An 18209-nucleotide genomic window follows, 5' to 3' on the forward strand; every position below is an offset into this window, starting at 1 on the left:
TAACGTGTTTAAATCCGTTGTTAGGCTGGGATTGTCAGCAGCACACAACGCTCCCGCGTCACTCACCTGTTCATGCAGCTGCACAAGGAACTGGGTGATTCTTCCACTCGACGACGCTGACTCATTCGGTAATCCAGAGTGTGCCATGTTTATTAGAAAAGTGTAAAAGCACCCGAAGCTGCCAAGCAACCTGGTTTTAATTAATTTTTTAAGGAGTTTTGGAAAGCACTACATGACTCTCGAATCACGTTACGGCGCTGAAACAGCAGGAAAAACCTACAGAGAAAGTTGCGCAAGCACGAGAGTTAAGAGTCCAGCCTGATGTGACGACCTGACATTTTTCATAGTTCCTCGTACCATTTTAGATATAATTTGAAGTTGCTGGAAGAGTTCGGTTTTCAAAGGTTCCAAGACCGAATGATCTTTTATTTGTCCCTTAGCCTCTCAGAGGAAAGCTGTGGGGTCAGGAACAGGGGTGTAGGAGACAATACATTTCTGGGGGGGACAGGGACAGCCTTGGGGGACTTTCAATCAACCCTATACAAATCGCTCGTTGTTTACGAACTGCAGGCTCAGATAAATATACACAATCATATATATATATATATATATATTGGAAGTGAAATAGGGAGAAAGGAAGGCATGTTTTCACAGTCTGAAAGTATCTTTTATTGTTATTTACATTCACAAAGTAATTAGCTCAAATGTGAAAATAACATGTTGATTAACCTTGCATCTTCATGCACCAAGCAAATAAAGGTAGGAGGGTAAAAAGGAAGAACATACTCTTTGCTCCCCACACCCATCATGCCCTTCGCCTCATGCCAATTGGAACCGCACTGGAGAGATCAAAAGCGATTACTTACAACAGTTGTAAACTGTGCTCGGAAACCATAGTTCTAATAACACTTCTGCTCCTTTGTGTGATCTTGGGAAACTCAGCTCCACATCAATCATAACTAGGAGCATTTCAACTGAAGAAGCTCTTGGAGTTACAGGCTATATACACATGCATTCTCTAATCTCTGTATAAACTACAGTCACTAATTTCTTTAGAAACAGCTGTTTGTGATGCACCAAGTCACTGCATGTAAACAAAAGACATTCACTGATTATAAAGAAAAGACATCAGAAAATGACTATGATAGGGTTATTACAGTCGAATTATGACATTACATTGTCTTCTGCCAGAGCTAGCAGCCAAGGTAAAAGGCAGATCAGGTCACAGAGCATAATTAATGCAGCTGTTTAAAGCAAATAAATTGAATGCTGCTTTTCTTTCTTCTGCTATACTTTAATAGCTTGGAATAACAGAAGCTATGCACTAGGGTTTTAAGTGGTTTGTGGGAAAGTTGGTGGTGTGACCATGTATTATATGGGGTAAAATACCCCCTGTGTACATAAGGATATTGCAAGTCACCTTAAAGTTCATACCTTATAAACAAGCATTGGCATAGCCAATAGATCTCGCCTATGCAAGTTATATTGCCTTTGCCAATGTGTTTTAGCCATGCTGTACACTAGTGAGACTACTATTCAGCATGGCTGAAAGTTAATGGCATAAAGGAAAATGATGTGTCACCGACTGGTGTGGCGTAGTATCATGGAGTAAGTAGAGTGTCCTAGAATGGAGCAGTAAACTAACTTTAAAGGAACAGGGGTCCCTTGAATAAAATGCAACACCACTCCCATAAACAATGATATTAAAGTAGTATGCAAATTTAATGTTTTATGCATTTATTCAATCAAAATATAAAAGATCAAATGTAGTGGGAAAACATCAACAGGGGAAATCGAGAAAGACTGGTATTCGGGCATTACACAAGTTATCTGGATGACCCAATGTCACCAATTACAAGAAAAATTTAAAAAGTAACCTATATAGTACAGTGGTTTGGAGGAGGCTGGCCTGGTTTGTAGTGGGTACCTATGGTACTTACACCTTATACCATGTCCATTTATCCCTTATTAGTGACATGTAGGCAGTGTCTAGACGCCAGGCTCTCTAGGGGTAGCTATAGCCAAGGTTTATCTAGGAGACATGCAAAGCTCATGCAATACCACTGTAGTCACACAGTACTCACACACATGAAAGAAAATACTAAGTGTTACAAAAATAAAGGTACTTTATTTTAGTGACACAAATGCCAAAAATACCATAGAGACTATACTCCCTTAGAAGGTAAGTAATACACTAATTATGTACACTAGTATGCAGCAATAGCAATAAAAACCGTTAGAAAACAGAGCAATTAGTGAAAATCACAATGGTTAGAAATGGGCCTAGGGGAAACACAAACCATATACTAAGAAAGTGGAATGCGAATGTCGGTTTCCCACCTAGGCAAGTGTGGTGTGTACAGGGGCGCTGAGAGTATTAGAAAACACCAAAGGTAAGTAATAGAACCCACCTCAGAGCCCAGGAAAGCAGAAGTAAATCACAGTAACTTTCCTAGAACACACAAGAACACGAGAAAGAAGATAATGCAAGAACCAGAAGATACTTCAAGACACAAAGGGTGGATTCCTGGACCTAAAGACCTGTGGAAGAATGGGACTAAGTCCAAGAAGCACAGAAGAGTCCAGGGAGGACAGGAGCCCCTGCTAACCCGAATCAAGGTGCAAAATAAGAACCACTGGTGAAGAACAGCAGTCAGTACTGCACTCAAGAAGATGGATGCGGGTTCGTGGTTGGTGCAGATGATATCCCACACCGGATAGATGATTGCAGTCTGGTTTGCATCGCTGGATTCCACCAACAAGCCTTGGCACAGGCATAGCTCATGGTTAGCGGAAAATGGCCACCCAGGAGGAGGAGTCAGAGGGGGCTCTCAGCAACTCAGAGAGCCCACGGAATACCAGGCAGCGCACATACGAGTCCCCAGCATGGGGACAAAGGAGTTGCAAAAGGAGGCCCACGCAGCACAAAAACAAAGGATCCCACGCCACCAGAGAACCACTCAGGAAGCGGTGCATCTCAGGAAGGAGTGCTGGGGGCCGAAGCTACATGGTACACAAAGAGTTTCATAGAAGGATGCCAACAAGCCTTGGCAACTGAAAAACACGTGGTGCACAGGAGTACTGTCTTGCGTGGGAAGGCAAGCTCTTACCTCCACCAAAGTTGGACAGTAGGACGTCAGGACCATCAGGACCACTTCAGTCTACCACCCGTGATGCAGGATCCATGCAACTCGTCAGGAGAGGGGACCCATGCAGATGGTCATCGTTGCAGAGAGGTGCCTGCTGAAGCAGGGGAGTGACTCCTTCACTCCAAGGGAGATTCGTTCATTCTTTTGGTGCAGACTGAAGACAGGCTGTCCTCTGAGGATGCACAACCGGGAAACAGTTGCATTTGCTGGCAAGAGCTGGAGATACAATGTTGCAGAAGTCGTCTTTGCTTAGTTGTTGCAGTTTGTGGAGTTCCTGGAGGGTCCAGATGCAGTTTCTTAGGTGAGAAAGTGAAGTAAAGGATGCAGAGTCTTGCAATCTGAATCTGAAGAACCTCTCAAAGGAGAGACCCTGAATACCCCTGAAAGGGGGATTGGTCAGCTAAACAGGTAAGCACCTATCAGGGGACGGCTCTGACACCACCTGCTGGCACTGGCCACTCAGATGCTCCCAGAGTTTGCTGCCAACTTGGAATCCAAGATGGCAAAACTCAGGGACCCTCTGGAGGAGCTCTGAACAGCACACCTGGGGTGGTGGTCCAGTTTCGTGCCAGAGCAGGGACTGGGGGTACCTGAATCGGTGTAGACTGGATTATGTAAGGAGGACACCAAATGTGCCCTTCAAAGCATTTCCAGTTGCCTGGGGAAGGAAGCTACCCCTTCCAAACCTATTTCCAAAGGGAGAGGGTGTAACACCCCTCTATCAAGGGAAATCCTTTATTCTGTCTTCCTGGGCTTGAGCTTCTCAACCAACAGGAGGGCAGAAACCTGTCTGAGAGGTGGCAGCAGCTGGGGCTGCCTGGAAAACCTCAGAAGGCTGGAATGGCAATACTGGGGGTCCTCTAAGGAGCCCCCAGAGTGCATGGAATCATACAACCAATGCTTGCAAAAGCCTTGGGGTATGATTCCAACATGTTTGATACCAAACATACCTATGTTCGGAGTTACCATTATGTAGCTGGGAATAGGTAGTGACCTATTTCCAGTACACGTGTAAAATGGCATCCCCACACTCCTGAAGTCTGGGAAAATGGTCCTGGAGGTCGTGGGGGCACCTCTGCTAGTGCAGGGGTGCCCTCACTCACAGGTACTCTGCACCCTGCCCTCAGGGCTGGAGGGCCTGCTATAGGGGTGACTTATAAGTGACCTGGTGCGGTGTAACTGGCAGTGAAAGGGTGCATGCACCTTTTCACGCAGGCTGCAATGGCAGTTCTGTAGAAGCCATTGCATGGGCTCCCTATGGGTGGCAAAAAAAATGCTTTAGCCCCTAGGGATCTCCTGGAACCCCAATGCCCTGGGTACCTAAGTACCATATACTAGGTACTTATAAGGGGGCACCAGTATGCCAATCTTGGGTGAAATACTGGGTTACCAGTATGCAACAACCATAATTTAAGGGAGAGAGCATAACTACTGGGGTCCTGATTAGCAGGATCCCAGTAGACACACTCAAACACACTGGCAAACAGGCCAAATGTGGGGGTAACCAAGCTAGAAAGAGTCTACTTCCCTACAAGGTTAGCATCCACAATAGTGATTTACACGCTGTTATACACCCACTTTTACATGAATGACTCAAATAGTGTATCAAGAAGTCATTAGCTCATAGTACCTATGCTTATGCCAACTTATGTACAATATCACAAATTCAAGTCAAGGTACTTTGGCCGACGATATTTCGATCCCCTAGACGGGTATCGGGATCATCCTAAGCCTTCGTTAAGCTTGAGTTAAAAGGGTTACATAGTGCTTGTAACCAAAATGGCGAAGATAAATCTGACTCACGTCTCATATGAGTGACAAGGCAATCAATGGAGATCTGAATCTCTAATCAAGCGCCAATGCCATAAAGTAGTAGTAGAGTGGAGTATTGTCACAGTGTAATAGAGTGGAGTGGCAGAGTGTCGTATAGTGGAAAGGCATAAATAAGAGTGAACTGGAGTAGAGTGAAGTAAAGTAACATGAACTAGCATAGAGAAAGTGGGGTAGAGTGTTGTTGAGCATAGTACATTGTTGAATAGTGGAGTGGCATAGAGGGTTGTGCAGTGGCGTTGAGTAGAGTATCGTAGATTGAAGTGGCATAGAGTGGTGTGGAGTAAAGTGGAATGGAGTGGCGTACAGGGAGTTGTGTAGGGAGTTACAGAGTGGAGAAAGTGTTAGAGTTTAATGGAATAGAGTGTCAGAGTCTAGTATCATGGAGTGTAATGTCAGAGTGAAGTGTCATAGAGTGGAGTTGGGTGGTCTAGAGTGAAATGGCATAGAGTACAGTGGTGCAAAGTAGATTGGCGTAGAGTGTGGTGGTATAGAGTGCGTTGGTTTTGAGTAAAGTGGTGTAGAGTGCATTGACGAAGACAGCACTGGTTTAGCGTATAGTGCAGTAGCGTAGAGTGGTGAAGAGTAGAGGGGAGCAGAGTGGAGTGGCACTGCATAGATTGCAGTTGTTCAGAGTGCTGTGTCATAGAGTGATGCGGTGCATGGTAGAGTGGAGTGGTGCAAGGTAGAGTAGACTGGTGTAGAGTGCAATGGTGGGATGCAGTGATTCAGAGTAGAGTGGCATAGTGTAGTGGCATATAGTACATTTGTGTAGAGTGCAGTAGAGTGGCATATAGTTGAGCGGTGCAGAGTAGAGTGCCGTGGTGCAGAGTAGAGAGGAGTATAGTTCAGTGGCAGAGTGCAGTGTTGCAGAGTTGAGTGTCATAAAGGGCAGTGGTGTAGAGTAGAGTGTCATAGAATGCATTGGTGTAGAGTAGAGTGGCATAGAATGCATTGGTGTAGAGTGCAGTGATGTAGAGTGATGCAGAGTAGAGAAGAGTGGCTTAGAGTACAGTGGTGCAGAGTAGAATAGAGTTGCATAGAGTGCGGAGGCATAGAATAGATTGCTGCAGAGTACGGTATAGTGGTGAAGAGTAGATTGTTGCAGAGTGGAGCATAGTGATGTAGAGTGCAGTAGCATAGAGCGGTGCAGAGCAGATTGGAGTGGCGCAGGGTACATTGGAGTGGTGCAGGGTAGATTAGACTGGCATAGCATAGAGTGGAGTTGCGTAGATTGCAGTCGCATAGAGGAGATGATTTCAAAGTAGAGTGAAGGGCCTACAGTGGAGTGGTGTAGAGTAGATTAGAGTGCAGTGGTGCAGAAAAGAGTGCAGTGGGACAGAGTACAGTGGCATTGAATGCAGTGGTGCAGAGTAGAGTGGCATGGAGTTCAGTGGCAGAGTGCAATGTTGCAGATTAGAGGGTCGCAGAGTACAGTGGTGTATTGTAGAGTGGCATAGAGTGCAGTCGCCTAGAGTGCTGTGGTGCAGAGTACAGTGGCATTGAAAGCAGTGGAATAGAGTGCTGCGGTGCAGAGTAGATTGGCATAGAGTGCAGTGGCATAGAGTGCATTGGATTTGAGTAAAGTGGTGAAGAGTGTAGGGGTGTATTGTGCAATGGTTAGAGTAAAATAGCATAGATTGCAGTGGCGTAGTGTAGAGTGCTGCATAGTAGAGTGGTGTAGAGTAGAGTGGTACAGCATAGATTGCAGTGGCGTAGAGTAGCACAGAGTGGAGAAAAGTGGTGTAGGGTGCAGTGGCATAGGGTAGATTGTTTCAGAGTACAGTGAAGAAAAGATAGAGAAAAGATAATATACTTCAATATGCTGAAGTATGTAACGATAACAACATAAATAATAACGCTAGACATAACGGCCCAAAATGAAATATGGCTTCTCCCTGTTAGCCACTCTATAATCAAGCCCTTCATTACCTAGATAACAAAACATTAAACATAAATGTTAGAAAAATATACCCTTCTAATAGCTAAATTGTTGCGTGAAAAGGTAAAATCTGGGCCCAATCTCGACTTCACTGTTTCACGAACTGGTGTGATCTTAGGCAAATACAAACATTGTGTTTCACAGAGTCTCCTTTCTAGCCTGCAGGTGTCAGGCTGAGTGGGACTCTGTTATCTCTTTAGATCTTGCTCAATGTCTTGCAGCTCCTCTTGAAGGCATACTGCAGTGCTCCTCTTCAAGGCAGCAGGTGATGCAGACAGTAATCATCCAAAACTCTTTTCTCCTCCTCGTGCCCTTTGTTCTTATGATCACCCTTAATGCCCACAGGTGTGAACAGGACAAACAAAAGAGCAGGGGGCGCAGGGGGCCTCCTGACTCACCTTCATGCTGTTACCATCAGATTGGAGGATGGTCGGTACAGGGCTGTTATAAGTAGCGCTTTTGTGTGCTAATGGCCCTCTGAATAATAGATGTGAGAGGGGAAATTGTGTCCCCTTGTCCCCCCCACCTTCGTCCCCCGTGTCCCCCACCCTCCAAAATCTGGGGGGGATACATCCCCCGCGTCCCCCACACTTCCTACGCCCATGGTCAGGAAAGTCGCGCGGTGTAGTACGTTCCTGTCCAGGGTGCAGCACAGTGTCAGTTTTTGGAGAAGCCATTATCGTTGCCCAAACACTTTTGTTCAAACTACGGAGGGACATATTTATCAAATTTTCATGGAACTCAGCAAGCCATCTTGCTGCGCTATGCGAAAGGGAGAAAGCAGGAATGTGCCATATTTAACATTACATGCTGCATTCCTGCTCTCTGCCTGCACTGGTGCTCAGTGTGCTGCCTACCGCCAATGTAGGCACCTGTGCACCATGGTCAAAGGGTGTCTGCGTAGTAGACTGGATCGTTTTTGTGCAGACAGGGACATCTTTCTGCACAAAAAGAATCCTCAGATGCCCTTTTCTCTTTCTATGTGTGCTGCATGCACACATAGAAAGAGGGAAAACAAGGAGAAATAAACATATTTCTCCTTGTTACACGTCATCTGGGTTGGATTTTAATGCATCACCAGGTCTACCACTAATGGCAAATCTCGGAATGCGCCAAAATCCATGGGTGGATGGGTAGGAAAATACAAGTTCCACCCTTGAAACGCCTCTCAGAGGCAGATGAATGCGAGGCAGTGACTAGTGCTGCCTTGCGTTACTCCAGATTTACCAAGCCACGCAGGGCCACGCAAGGAGACCTTCCATGGGTTGATAAATCTCATTATAGCTTTTATATCACCCTGCACCCTTTTGGGTTGTGCAAGGACTACACAAAACCATTCATAAAATATCCCCATAGCATTTTCATCAGACAACCCTCAAATGTCCCTTCAGATACTCCCGTTTCAACACAAGCAGGCACAGTCTGGCCGCCTGATTTTGTTCTCTTTGCAGTCTGACAATGAGCTTTTTTCCCACTAGCACACAATAAACACATTGAAGTCTACAGCAGAAATAACTTCGATGCTTGTAGTGATTTGAAAGAGAACACCTAACTTCCCCCTGAAGTTACCTTCAAATCCTATGTAGTGGGGTTTGTAAAAAGTGAGCCCCCTATAGCACAGGCTCTTTACTTTTTGACTTCTCTGGACCCCCACTGACTTATTACTGGAATCCAGGGACCCTCCCTGAATCATTAGTGGAAAACAGGCACCTCCAGCCTAAGCAATTTTTACTATTTGAACCTCAAGACAATACATAAAATACAGACACAAGTTTACATCAAATATTGAGATATTTTATTTACTCCACAAACAGATATTGAAAAATCTAAATTTTAATGGGAAGGGTGTAGCTTTTCTGAGTTCATTTTTCATTCTTAGAGGCGAGGAGCTATGCTAAACTCTAGCATATCACATTGTCTTTTTCGCTCCTATTGCATGCTTTTTTTGTCAGTGCTTCTATTGAGACTACCCATCGTCTATACTGTATTCTGTTTGCTGTATTGGCACAACTCCAGTGATTCAAGTTAAGGATACTTACTAACTTAATTTTTAACCACCAATTTCAAATCCCTTTCAATTGACAAAATGTTTTAAAATTTGCAATTTTGCTTCTTAATTTATACTTCGGCCATTAGTCTTGATGTTTATTTTTCTAAACAGTTCCAGACTCCCTAAGTAGGCTTGCCGACCACCAGGGTCTGCGGACCACAGGTGAAAATGTAATACCCTTTGCAATAATCATATACTCTATGTAGTTTTTACTATTTACTGACCCAGTGTTTGTTAACATGCGTTGATTGCTATTCAGTGGGTAGAGCATTCGTACACAGGACCCGTCAGTGGTTTCATTAAAGAAGCAGGTGCAGCAGTACTGGGGGTTATGGGTGAGAGGAAGGGACCACTCGCACCCAGTTAGGATGAGGCCATTTTCCATGCATTCATTACAGCCTAGGGAAGTTGGACACCCTAGTCTTCAGAGTGATGATACTCCCTCTCAATGGATTGCTTGCACAGAGCATCCTCTGCTGGCACACCCTGGAAGGAGTGTCTGCTTCCGTGTCAAAGGGGAGGTCTGACCGTGTGCAGTAAGAAGCTGAGGCATCTGGCATGGCTGGTATGACCAATAAAGTAGAGGTTGTGTTCACTGGTGCTCAGGCTGAAGAGAGATGCGAGGATAAATCTCATGGACCAGTGGCATAGTAAATATAAGCATTGGCAAAGCCAGAAAGCCAGTTGGTTTCATCTTTTGGAGCTATTGGCTATTCCACTGCTGTTTGTGGATGAAGTGCAGCGTTGGCAAAAACATTTTTGCTGATGCTGCAGAGCATTATCCAAAAGAAACAAAAAGAAAAGGAAGGTACACTGATATGGCTGCTGCTGGTGCTGATGCACATGCATAGGAAATGATGCAGGCAACCTTTTTTTATTACCCCATTCCAGATGGCAGACTCCACTTTCTCAGTCAATAGAAACAATTGGAACAAAAGCACTTTTTGTAAGGTGAAGTGACTCAGCAGCAAATGGCAGATTCTTGGCCTTCCAACGTGAAAAATAAAATATTAAAGGACCATAAGAGTGGGGCAGTGAAGTAGCAGATAAAACAAGTGTGGGGATAGTTGAATGGGAGGAAGCAACAGGGAGTAGGTGATGTAGCAATGGCGGGTACTTAAGGCTGGCCCTACAGGGAGGAATAAAACATATAAAACATGTAAAGCTAGAGAAGAGGGTGGGGAAAGATAGACGAGCTGAAAGGGATAAGGGGGCAACTCGGAGTGCACTCAGAGTGCAGGTTTGTAGTGGTGTAAGCAGCTTACACAAGGAAAAAAGGTAGAAAATAGTTGCACTTTCATGGAGGGCTGAAAGAAAAAAGTACGTTCCTGAATGTAACCAGTGGAAGAATACAAGTCATGCAATCAATAGGATGGTGAAGAGGCTGCGCACCATGGGACATCCAAATGCAAGAGTAAGGCATGCCATTGAATAAGAAGCAATGGAAATGAGTAGTATGGCCAGGCAACGGAAAGAAGTCAGCAGGCTTTAAGCCAACTCGATGTTTGTGGTATGCTTTACAAGAGGTTTTCACCTATAAGCAACTAGAAGCTGTCTGGTGGGTGAAACCTAGTGATGTGACATCTGTCCCAGTGAGAGGATTCTCAGCACTTCCTGGACAATCATTCAGGGGCTTATTTTCCCATAGCAAAAAGTTCTGTTAGAGGGTATTTTGTTACTGTCCAGCTACACTTGATGCCATTTGTGGCTGTGCTGTAAAACATCTGCTGATTGACTACAGTACAGGACCTGCAAAACTGTGACAGGATGCCTGTAGAATGTCACTGACCGTAGCTGAGATATCCATTGGTACTGTACACCACAGGGTTCCTGAGATGGGTGAGGACCAACCCGCACCGCAGAGTCCTCAGAATGCCTGTGCCTTGTCATATTTAAATCTCTTGCATTGAGTTGTTGTCAATGTGCAGTGGATCATAAATGTGCAGGGATTATAAAGCCACCTGAGCCATTATAATGTACTAGATGTGACATCATCTTTTTTTTTTAAGTTCAATTTGAAAATTGGAATAAGTGGAGGATTTCGACCTTCTGTATTAAAATGACACAGGCAGCAGTCAAATAAAGCATATTTACAAAAAATGAAACACATTTATCCAAAGACCTTTCCTTTGCTAAAAAGAAGCTGGCTGGATGTAGGTCCAACAAGCAGGCTAGAGTGGGTACCATCAGGATTATTGTTCTTTATATAAACAAAGCTCTTAAGCCTTGGTCCTTACTTTGGTTCTAGTTGTATTCTTAGACCACTTTCAGTGAAAATATGCATACTGTTAATCTCTTTTGTGTTTTGTTTTTGGTAGGAAACCCATTGATTATGGGCTACTCACCATAACATTCAAACTGTTTGTCATCTCCTCTGTTGAAATATATTGAGAACGTTTGAATGGGGAGAAGGGTTCTAACCACGCCTTCCATTATTGAACACAAGGGGGCGCACTTTCCCTTTTAGTGATACAGCATGGACATAGAAGCATGCTCCTCGCCCTACAGAACTGCAGTAGACATTGCAAGATCTGTTGCCTATCTGTCAGCTTCTATTGGCTTACATTGGTTGATATGATGTTCTATTAGGTCTTACAGGACCAATAATGTACTCTGTTGCTGCATTTATATAGTATTTCATATCCCTGATGAGTCTGCAAAGTGCTCCAATTCTAAGCGGTTCCTTGGCACCCTTTCTGAATTCAGCGGTTGGAAGAGTGTTGGAAGTGTTATGTCCTATGTGGTAGATGTTGGTTGAGGTGTGTGAGGTTTCATGATATGCTACAAACTCTGCTTTCAAAATGTCATGCACTGATTTTTACTCCTCTCCAAACACATAATCAAAATCATTTTCCCCCTAGTTCTGGCTTTCCCTGCTTTCTTACTGGGCATTAACCAGCAGCGACTAAAGGACAAGCTGACGAGCCGCCAGATGGATAGCAAGTGGGGAGGCAAATCTGAGTCCATCAATGTCACGCTAAATGTGGAGCAAGCGTGTTATACACGGGACGCCCTAGCCAAGGCCCTGCATTCCCGCATCTTCGATTTCCTGGTGGACGTAAGTACCAGAAGATGAGGTAGAACTTTGGATTATGAGTGATCGCATTGAACCCACCTTAATCTTATTTGTAATATAATGGACAGTAATACACTTTGAATTTGTTTGACATTGTGCATCTTTTCAAGATATACTCTATAGCATATTAAAACATACCCTAAGCATGTTTAATATTCTTGATTTTCTGCATGTGCACTGTTATTGTAATTCTACTTCTTAGTAAGAGGGCTTTTAACAGCGCACTTTATTCTTCTGTCGCTTTTCTGGTTCTGGAGAGAGCTTGTTCATGCAAAGTACACAAACCAATTTAGCATGTACAAGAAAGTATTGGAAATTACAAGCCTTCCATAGCAACATACTTGAACAGTTATTGTTTACCACAGTATATTTCACTCCACACTTCCAGACAAGCAGGAGTGTCAATGGCAGGAAGCCAGAGGTAGGAGATACTTGCCCGGGTTGGCCTTTGCCTTGCTACCTCTGGGCTCTGTGGTCAAAAGACAGCAGCCAGAACAGAGAGTAAACAGAGCCCGAGAGCCATGGGCACAGTCTGCTTTCCCCAGTATTCCTAGCACTTATAGGAGCCTTTTGGGGGGTAAAGTTGGAATCTGGGGCAAATTTTCTAATGATGTTAGAGGATAAGGCAGTGCATGATGTCTCTTCTGCTACCCCTGAGATTTCAGTAAATCGAGGTCCATGTCGGAATCGAATTATTTCCTCTACCTTATTAAAAATAGAACCAGCAGTGCTTTAAATGGGCCGGTACTCTCCGGTACTGAGTACCGGCACTTTTTTATTTTGAGAGGGAGAGTACCGGCTTATCTCAAGAAAAACGTAATACTTTTAATTGGAGAGTACCGGCACTTCTCGGAAACAAGCAGGTACTCTGTTACAGAGTACCTGCACTTCTATTTTTCCATTTAAAGCACTGAGAACCAGTGATGCACACGTTTGTTGTTTCTACTGTTTATCAACTTTCAAGCATTATTTCCAATAACTCAGGCTGACTTCGCCTCTAACTCCTGATGGTACATGGACTTGCACATCAGTGGAACATCTTTAATGAAAATAAGACTGGTATTTCATGGACCTGAGTAACCATGCATGGAATTCCAGCCCCGTATCTAAGCTCACAACATGGTCCATTAAACCTCTTCACCCGGACTGATTGATCAACAAAGACAAGATTATCCTTGATTCCAGGCAAAAGATGCGTTTCTGTTAGGGTCACGGCTAATATTAGTGCAATAGCACCACAGATATAGATGTCTTTTACTATCTAATCAGTGGTCAGCGGCCCCATTTCCCTTGCTTATGGCACCCTTGTTACACGAGTTTCTACTGGGTAATGAGTGGTATGTCTGTACCCCCGCAGTCTGAGATTCAGTTCCTACAGAGAGCTAAAGACAGGATGACATTTTACAGAGTTTAATTAGGGCTGAAGCCATAAGGCATCTTTTTAATCACATTCTTGCATCTTGGACTGCTGCATGTGTCCCAGTGACTCCTGGTTCAGGCACTTGTAAGCATACGGTGACAGTGTCTTCCACAGTAACCAAGTCCTTATGATGGGGGTATTAAAAGGAAAGCTATGCTGTATGGTGCCCTTTCATGGCATTGACCCCCCTTCAAATGGAGAGCAGTACATTTGTATCTACAAATATTGGAGTTTTATAACCTGGCGTCGCACCCGAGGGTACAAAAAACATATCTGATTTTTTTTTTAAAGATTGGTCTTTTAGACTGCACTAAGCATGAGTTCTAGGCGTGATAGATTTGCACATTCTGCGCGGGTTTCCTACCCTGTCCAACACAGTGAAGACTAAGAACAAACTATTTACTTTACATATTGTAGATGCACATCCATATCAAGTCATAGTTTTATAAATACTTATCATATGATTTATTTTCTTCTGAAAGATAAAAGAGGTATAGGCATGATGTATACATTACTGATACATTAATGAATTTCCGTATATAATTCTCGGGGATAATTACAACAGGGAATTTTGATTTAAAATAGACCAGTGTGTAACAGAATGGGTTGTTGCTAGAGTTTTTAAAACCGCTATTAGTCTAGAGTTGTTGTTAAGGAGTTAACGTTTCCTAGGTGTGAGAATGGTTCTTGGGTGATGACCTAGAGCAGACCCTAAGAGCCAGAGGAAATATTAAAGAAAATCAGACCGCTTATGGCAACACATCGGCTATGAATTTTCTTGTTGCAGTTAGGAGTATCAACGTGTCTGTTGTAAACTGCATGTGGTAGAGGGATTGAGTTTGGTAAGTTTAATGAACATTACAATTTTATGAAAATAATCAGATGTTCCATATTGATCATCATCTCATATGGCACAGAGACCTCCAGTGGCCCCCGGTTTCCTCCCGCATCACCTTTAAGATCTGTTTCATGATCTTAAGTGCTGTACCCAGAGGAGCCCCATACTATCAAGCACCCAAGATCAAAAATACAATTAGTTTTTAAATAACATGCCGCAACAGCACCACAAGATTAGAGAAATAAGATGTAAGAAGGGAAAGACTGGGCGCAGGATTCCAATGGTCTGCAACTCCATCTCAGTCTGAATAGCCACGCACCTTCATGAAAAACCCACAGCTCTTCTCATCAAAGAGCATCTTTTCATGGCATAATCTGCCCTGCACCCACATGTTCCAGTAACCTCCCATCACCTTATATGGCGACTCACTTACTACCATCACACATTTCCCTCTGCACCCACAATCCCCCCAGAACTTCCCCTCCCACTCTACAGTGCTCCATTACATTACTTTGTTGTTTGGTTTTCACAACATAAAATCAAATAAATAAATACAATCTTACATGTGCCAGGGGTCATATTCATATTTTCCTTTCATTTCATAGGTTGAAGTAGCTTAAGCTATTGAATATGATATGTATATCACCTGTAAAAAAATATTGTGGTTGTTGTGTTCATGATCTTTATTATGCTAGTGTTTATTAATTCTACCATGTAGTTATTATTGTACCGAACATCTTAAATATACGCAATAATGAAAAGTAATTTGATTGAATGTAAGAGTATTTATAAAAAACATCAGTGAATTTCATAGCGACTCATAATGTGGTATAATGTACAGCGTAATATGTGCGCCCCATGTGAGAGAAATAAGTGAAATATTCAATTTTTTAGTTTTTAGTTTCACAATGTATTTTGTATCCATTGATAATAATTTAAGCAAATGCCAACCATCTTTGTAAATACAAGTTGACTTTCAGCTCTTAAGCTAATTTTTGCTGACCCTTCCTGAGGGAAGTTAGATACCAGTCAGGAGTTAGATACCAGTCACATCTGGTGTTGGGGCAAAGTGGCAGGGGGGTAGGGGTTCACAAAAGAAAATCACCAGAAAGAAAAAAATACCTGCCACCCGCGGCATTGCTGCTCTTCAGGCTTCACTGCAGGCTCCCAGACTGCCCTGTGGCCAATCCTAACACTGTTCTCATGCTGCTGGCAGCATGAGAACAGCGTCAGGATTGGCCAGAGTACCCTCGATTTGCTTTCCTAGGCAGACTGGGAGGCTGTGCCTGCTGTCTCCAACCTGACAACGCAGCTCGGTTTGGTGAAAGCTCAGTGCGCATGTCAATTTGGCCATCCTGAGACGGATGGCCAAACCCATGTGCACACTGACAACAATGCACACCACTCCCCCTCATGCCTGTCATCCCCCATGGCCCCGCCCCTAGAAGAATAAAGCAATAATAAACATGGTTTATTATCGTTTTATTTTTCAAGTTGTGCAGCTGCTGTTGGTGGGTGGCAAGGCTCCTCCTCCATAGCGGAGGAGCTGCCACTGTTAGATGCTGCAGATCATGCTGTTACCATATCTGCAAGAGCAAGCAGCCGTCCTTCTGCCTCTGGTAGAACTCAGATCCTTTCCTCTTTAGTTTGATTGTTTATTGTTGAAGCATGAGCCATCGACCTGTCTGAACGTGGTGCATTGAATACCACAAAATAACAGATCAGTCAAGTTACTCACAAGTGCAGGCTTTGTAGAATAGTTCACTTGCTTCTTGTAAATTCTTATCTGCAGTAAATAAAGACCTTAATTGAAGACGTTTTGATAAAATTCAAGGTATGGAAGTTAATACCGTGTAGCACACATCATGAAAAAACATATAATTGGAAAGTGTAGTGTCAGGAATGCTCGAAAAAATAATGGATTATCCTGTCCGCCTCGAAGCACACAAAGGTGACTCAGGTTTTATATCACTTGTGTTTAATATTTCTGCTCGCTAGAGGAAATGTGCTTGTGTTTGTTAAAATATCTTGATGTCTTGCTTACATTTTCTTTTGTTAGTCGATCAATAAAGCCATGGAGAAGGATCACCAGGAATACAACATAGGAGTCTTGGATATTTATGGCTTTGAGATATTCCAGGTAAGATATTCAGATTCCTGCAGGGAGTAAAGCTGTTTGTGATGCAGCCATATTTTCAACAGAGAACTTCATAATGAAGATAAAATGAGACTAGGTGGATCCTAGACAATATTTTCATGTCTAGCGACTAAACAATATTCCAGCAGGAGTGGTGGAGACAACAACAGCAAATCAGTACAAGGTGGCCAGGAACAGGTACTGAGGCACAACAGTATTGGATGAGCAAATGAGCCCAGGTAGAGGGGGTTGTGTGTTAACATTACGCACGGAAAAGTGAAATATTCTTCAAAAACGTTCTTCAGGCTCAAATTGTGCTTTGGTTTTAATTTTGCATTTATATCAAGACTCATGCACATAAATGCCATTAAAACAGAAAACAATATTGCACTACCGAAGAAGTAGCAATGCTAAAAGATCATATAAGAGAAAAGGAAAATTAATTTTATCTAATAAATTGAAAAAATCACAAGACTGTAATGTCAAAGACATGCTGCCATGTTACTGTAGCAGGTTTAAAAACGCTATACATGTTATTTTTCTTGGCACAAGTATAAACTGTTAATATTTCTGCAAATATAAAATTGACAAGCACATTAAAGGCTTGATGTCCTATTAGTACATACTTCAAGACACCACCCAGACTTCATCAGAGTCTCCTCCTTGAATTAGTTAGATAAACAACAAGATGAATGTATTCATATGATATTGCTAAATGTATTCATTTAAAAGATGTATCAGAATTGAACTTTGTTTCTTACAGAAAAATGGCTTTGAACAGTTCTGCATCAACTTTGTGAATGAGAAATTACAGCAGATTTTTATAGAGTTGACGCTAAAGGCGGAGCAGGTAAGCAAGAACCTGTGGCCTCCATTGCAAAAGGACTAGATCACATCAGTGTCACTTGGATCATTGTGCAATGCTTCATCCTGTCCTCTTTAATTTGCGGTAAAACTGTATTGATACGTACCCAAATACCAATCCTGGCCTCAATGCAGGGTCCCCAGAATAATGCACCCCCACATTTTCATTTCAATGTTGCTGTTTTGTTGCAGGTTTAATATTATTGTTTCATATTCATTTTTCACAGCCTTCAAACTCGCCGTAGGAATGTTCCCTGCTTCTGCTTGCTCCTGTGAGCCTCCTTGTCTTCCACCCTGCCTGCTTTTTCTTTTTTCCTTAAGTCTCATGCGGTAATTGACTTGGCTCCTTTGTCCGTTCAGCCAGTACATCATGCATCGTCACCTGTTTCCCTGCTAATCGCCAACCTCCTACCACTGTATAGCACCAGTTTATACTAAACACTGCAAAAGGACCGTGCCCTCGGCTCCTAATGCCTCCCACTCCACTAGGTAGGTTTTACATGCTGTTTGCGCCATTTACAGTGTCTAATAACTCCTGTGCAGACACTGTAAAAACAATCTGCCATTAACTGATACACAGACAGGAGGGGGGTACGGTGCGGTGCACAAAGGTACCGCTTAGGGGTGTTTGCTCCTGCACTTTTAAGGCCTCGCACCCCTGTCAGATATATAGACAAACATTTGCAATGCAACGGGTCTCGCATTTCTCCGAGTTAGAACTATTAGCAGTTGTAAAGTCCCAACTGGATTTTTCTTGCCACATTAAATGGGGGGGAAAGCGCGATCGCGCTGCTACAGTTCACTCGTAGTGAAACCTATCGGCAAAAATGCAATTATCTACGTAACCGGCAAAAGTGCAATTAACTATGTAACAGGGTCGATGGCATGCAAAGCGCTCGACTT

At 43.3% G+C, this 18209-nt stretch overlaps 1 protein-coding gene across 4 annotated transcripts in view; it reads left to right on the forward strand.

Annotated features, from left to right (window-relative positions):
- The window catches only part of MYO1E (myosin IE), a 451378-nt gene that overhangs the window by 239864 nt on the left and 193305 nt on the right, over nt 1–18209 (forward strand). For all 4 annotated transcript variants that reach the window (XM_069222075.1, XM_069222077.1, XM_069222074.1 and 1 more), the window contains exons 10-12: nt 11833–12029; nt 16365–16445; nt 17206–17292. In XM_069222075.1, the coding sequence (XP_069078176.1) occupies nt 11833–12029; nt 16365–16445; nt 17206–17292 (365 nt within the window). The remainder of the gene's footprint in view (nt 1–11832; nt 12030–16364; nt 16446–17205; nt 17293–18209) is intronic.

The sequence above is a fragment of the Pleurodeles waltl genome, chromosome 3_1, assembly GCF_031143425.1.
Source record: "Pleurodeles waltl isolate 20211129_DDA chromosome 3_1, aPleWal1.hap1.20221129, whole genome shotgun sequence".
NCBI lineage: Eukaryota > Metazoa > Chordata > Amphibia > Caudata > Salamandridae > Pleurodeles > Pleurodeles waltl.